This window comes from Solanum verrucosum, unplaced genomic scaffold, assembly GCF_900185275.1.
Source record: "Solanum verrucosum unplaced genomic scaffold, falcon-dt-bn FXZP01000029.1, whole genome shotgun sequence".
Taxonomy (NCBI): Eukaryota; Viridiplantae; Streptophyta; class Magnoliopsida; order Solanales; family Solanaceae; genus Solanum; species Solanum verrucosum.
The window spans coordinates 1,152,572-1,157,528 of NW_026020357.1; the positions used below are offsets into that span (position 1 = coordinate 1,152,572).

A 4,957-nucleotide genomic window follows, 5' to 3' on the forward strand; every position below is an offset into this window, starting at 1 on the left:
TTAGGTCTTTAGGGTTTACTATTTTGTTATTTAGATTTTTGCTATTTAAGTTTAGGATCTAAATATAAAAATTGAAATGGGCCAAGTAAAGTTAAAAAATAAGTAATATAATAAATACTTTTAAATTTATTTAATAAAACTTCGATTCTTCGGTGCACCGTAGTTTCGGGACACCGAACTCCGAACCAAAGAACCGAAGTTCTGGAAAAAAAAACCGACACCGAATTGAAACACCAAAGAATCGAATTTTTTCGGTTTGATTCGATTTTTTGGTAATTATGCTCACCCCTAATAGATACATTATAAATTCATGTTCATGTTTCTTCACCTCCAAGTATAGACTAACGAAGATATTCATGATGTATCTTCTCAAGAGTTTCGATAATTTTGAGATATTCATGATGTTCCTAATCTCATCTATCTCCAGCTCAGCTGCAATGGCGATTTGAGATTCACAAATGAAATTGTTTGTCCAAAAACAATTTCATCACTTTTGTAACCTTCATAACTCACCTCGCTTACCCAAATTTCTCAACAAAATCGATATATTCATCTTGTATCAGCCACTTTAGTTGAGTAATTTGGAGTTTTCGCGATTTCGAATTGATGAAGAAGATGAAAAATTGAATTTTGAATTTTGTGAATCTATTACAGATTGGAATGAATTGATATCAATCAGTTTTGTGTGAATCGGGCAATCAAAATCAATTTTACATTAATATTTCATATTAAGCGCTACAGACAAATTTTGTGATGTATCATAATTAATGTATCCGGATGGCTAATATTTTAAGAGATTTTTGTAAAATAGAAAAGTGTAGAAATAGAATGTAATTTAGATCTTACACTATGAAATTTATGTAAATTATACTAATTTTTTTGTGAATTAAGCTCAATCTGCCCCACTCCACCCCGCACCACCCCATCCCGCCCAACACCGCCCCATTGCTATCCCTAATGTAGAGAGTAATTAATAAACCTTTGCGGTCAATTCAAAGTGCGACCAGAATGGTTTAAAAGGCCAATTCATACACCAAGTGCTTGCACACAGAGACCAGGATTTGGAATAGTACATGTCAAAAACATGGCTTTCAATTAGGCCATCTATGGCCCAAACGGAAAAGCCCTCATGTAGTAATGGAAGTAGAACTTTGGCGGCAAGTGATAAGACCAACTACCTCACACGGTCTCTTTCTACGCTTTAATGAGTCAATTTGAGGAGTTGTACACATAAATCATATATTCTCTTTTGTCTCAATTTCATCTCAGAAACAATAACATATTTCTATAGTTATTAGTGATTTAATTTTAAAATATTTACTTTACTGTTAGTGATATGATTAATTGTCACATAAATATTTAATGACTTATTTTAGACCACAAGGTTTAAAAGTTATTTTTTTTTCTTTTTTAAACTCCATAGTTAGTCAAACTATATCATATCAATTGAGAACGAGAAAATAATAATATTATCTAAATACAGAAGAGCCTAAAAAAAACCCCAAAAGAAGAAGGAACCAATAATTTGTGGGTAAGTGGAAACAATATTTATACTCTAAGGCAGTGGCGGAGGCTCCTTATAGTTAAGGGTTCATCCAAACCCCCCTTCGATGGAAAATCATATTATTTATACATGGTTAAAATAATTTTTTAGGTATATATAGTAGATGTTGAACCCCTTCTACTACTTCATGTGTCTATTTTTTCAGATTTTGAACCTCTTATTGAAAATTCTGGCTCCATCATTGCTCTAAAGGAGAGTGGGCAAAAAATGTGTTACCAAAAACATATATATGAAAGAATAAGAATAACAAGAATTGTGGAGGCCAGAAAATTATGGTTCTATATTGGAAAAGGTGAGTCTTGTAAATATGAAAGAATAAAAAGGATAAGCCAAAACCAAAAACATGGACATCAATCCAACCACCACCTAGAAACAGTTGTGGACAAGAAAATGATGTATTCTTGACATTATGAGCCTTAGCAATTAGCAGGTGCAACATTCAAAAGGTTCAACAGCTAAAACTTGTGCAGATGTCTATACAATGTACACAAATAAAAGAAAATCATCCATAAATTCTGTATTCATAGTATTTTCCAGGATGGACCGTTGTCGAAGAAAGGGCTATTAGACGGGTGATTCTGCTCTTCCATGCAAATACGAAAAGCAAGTATGTTGCTACCGCGCTATATAGAATATAGCAAATTATAAATACAGTGATTCAAACATGAGAGAGTTCTTGAAAGTTTACTTGTATATGTTGTAGCTAGTTTCTGTCAAACGATGTATAATCGTCTACACACCTAAAAAGTAAAAGAGAATGATAGAACCTACATTTTGTATCTATGAAATTGTAAAAAAAAAAAATGAACATAATCCTTCCAATTCCCACTATGTTTACAGTTTTCCGTCCTTTTAAGTCAGCATATCAGGCATCAGCACATTTTGTTGGTGCATATCCCAGCCTAGACCCTTTTGTATCATATAAGATATGAAAATTCTGTTGTTGGTAGTTACCAATTATTGACATGGCAGAGTTAGGAGTACCCAAAATTGCTAAACAAACAATGTCTTCTGGATCAAGTTTGATGAAGTAGTTCTCGACCGGGAAATTCCATACAGCTCCATCACTAAAAGTTATCCCAAATGAAGGTAATTCAAGATTCTCCACTCCAGACACATTGTAACATGGTCTAAGAATGGGAAAATCTTGTATTAATGGATAGCCTTTCACTTTGTTAACAAATGCCTCTTTTATAATCTCATATGCTGGTTCGACGAAATAGCTCAAAGTGGTTCCTGAATCAATGATTGTGCCACCAACACCTTGTGGAGACAAATTCCATGTCTCCTCCGGTATCTTTAGCACTTCGTCTCCAACAATGATTGATTTGATCTGCACATAATAGAACGTTTCTGCAGGATTTTCTTTCTCACCAACTAATGAAGTGAAGTTCAAGTTCGGATGCTTCAAAAGCTCCTTGTCTTCGCCAAAAATTAATTTGCTGCTGACACTAGAGTTGCTATTCCTATTAACCAGACAATACGAAAAAGAATGGCCATACAAAGATTGAAGCTGAGACGAAAACGAAAGTGGTCCCTTACCAAGTCCTAGCAAACCTGCAGCACCATGAAACAAGCCTCTATTCCAATGACCACAACCAAACATCACATTTTCCACTTTCTTGATCTCAGAGTTCCCACTAGGGGTTGTCAGATTAACCGAGAAAGTCTCAAGCGCGAAATCACCAGTCGTATTCGAGCTATCTCCATACCAATAGTAATAAGGGCAAGTTTGATTCTCAGTCTTACAAGGCTGTGGAGGGTCAGGAGATGAAACAAGATGACACATTGGATCATGACAAGTTATATTCGTAAAAGAAGTAGAATCTTTAGGATCATAATAAGGACCATTTTGTTCAAAACAATCGTAACAAGGTACACATTGAATCCAATTAAGATCACTACCAGTATCAAGAATCAAAGAGAAGTGCTTAGGAGGTGTACCAACAAAAACATCCATGAAATATTCCCCTGATCCATGACTCACCCCTGACTCCAACGTCGCCATAAGTCTGCCTGAAAGCTCAAATTGTGAAGAAATGACAGTTTTTTCACCGTCTTTCGCCAATCTTGAAACAGAGTTTTGATTCTTTTTCTCAACAATCCTTGTATGCAATGTCTGAATTCTACCTAAATCCCTTGACGTGGACTCAAAAACAGAGTCTTTAACCTCTGTAGTTTTACCATCTGATCTATGCCTTAAATGAAACTTGACTGCTTCTTTTGGCTGCGCGAAATCGTCTTCATCTTGACTATCAATACTAGTTTGTTCTTCTCGGGTTAACATATTTGTCGATGTTACATGATTGCAACCTGAGTTAACGGAAGAAGAAACAACATTGAAACTTGGATGTTGTGGGAATTCAATACCAGAAGCACTAGAATTCAGATTGATCCCAAATTCCCTAGAGGCCACAAAACCAAATGAGAATAAACTTAAGGAAACCAAAATGAAAATACTGAGCGTTGTCACCATTGGTATTACTAGTTTAGAAGAAAAAAAAATGAAAAATGACTACATAAAAGGATGATTCAGGTTCTTGATTTCAATATAAATTATCTGAATCAAGAAAGCCAAAACAAACAAACAAACAAAAAATGAGAAAAAAATGTTGTGAGGTTGAGGAACAAAATGTTACTGTAAGAAGAGAAGTTGGATTTTGTCATGGAAAAGAGAGAGAGAGAGAGGTTTTAAATGGTTATTGATGTTTGAAGAGCGACTTTGAACGCTGGCTTTTCAGATGGACAATTTTCCTCTCACGCGGTTTCATCCTAGCTCCAGTAATATTTATTTTATTTTATTTTTAAAAAAAGCTTTATCTTAAACTACTCATAATATTTTTCTTTTTATTACAAAGAAAAGAATAACTCCACCTAGGAAAAAGAAAGAAAATTACTTCCTCGGTCCTAGAATAAGAACTTGTTTGAATGTTGTTGGAAGACCAAACACACTTATTTTGAGAAAAAAATACTTGTTTTGAAAAATTAACACGTTTAGCAAATCAGCAAAATTTCTTTTAAATGGAAACAGAAACAACTTTTCTATTGTTGAAAAAGCTAAAAATTCCTGCTTCTTAAAAAACAAAAGTACAAAATTATTTTTATAAGCTAATCACTCTAGATTTTTTGCTAGTGTAATTGAAATAACATTGTTATTTGCCATATTTGATTTGAAAATCTTCTCATATTCTTGATGTTATAGAACTTTAATTTTGGAAAAAATAAAATAAGGATTCGCCCGCCCCAGCCCGCTGCCCTTCTAAAGTTGAGTTGGGTTGAACATTTTCAAGCCTTTTCAAATGAAGGGTCGGTCCGCCCTAGCCCATCATATTTCCTGGCCCGCGAGGCTTGGACCGGGTGGGGCTGGGCTGACCCTTTTTGACAACTCTAATT

The 4,957-nt window shown here is 34.5% G+C and overlaps 1 protein-coding gene across 1 annotated transcript; it reads right to left on the reverse strand.

Annotated features, from left to right (window-relative positions):
• Positions 1-2,209: 2,209 nt before the first annotated feature.
• Positions 2,210-4,156, reverse strand: LOC125837717 (aspartyl protease family protein 2-like). Its single transcript, XM_049516792.1, has one exon. It carries the CDS (start codon positions 4,038-4,040, stop codon positions 2,430-2,432), a length of 1,611 nt encoding a protein of 536 aa, XP_049372749.1. The 5' UTR covers positions 4,041-4,156; the 3' UTR covers positions 2,210-2,429.
• Between the last annotated feature and the right edge of the window lie 801 nt (positions 4,157-4,957).

Coding starts and splice junctions, on each gene's coding strand:
- LOC125837717 (XM_049516792.1), bottom strand. CDS start 4,040: ATGGTGACAACGCTCAGTATTTTCATTTTGGTTTCCTTAAGTTTATTC.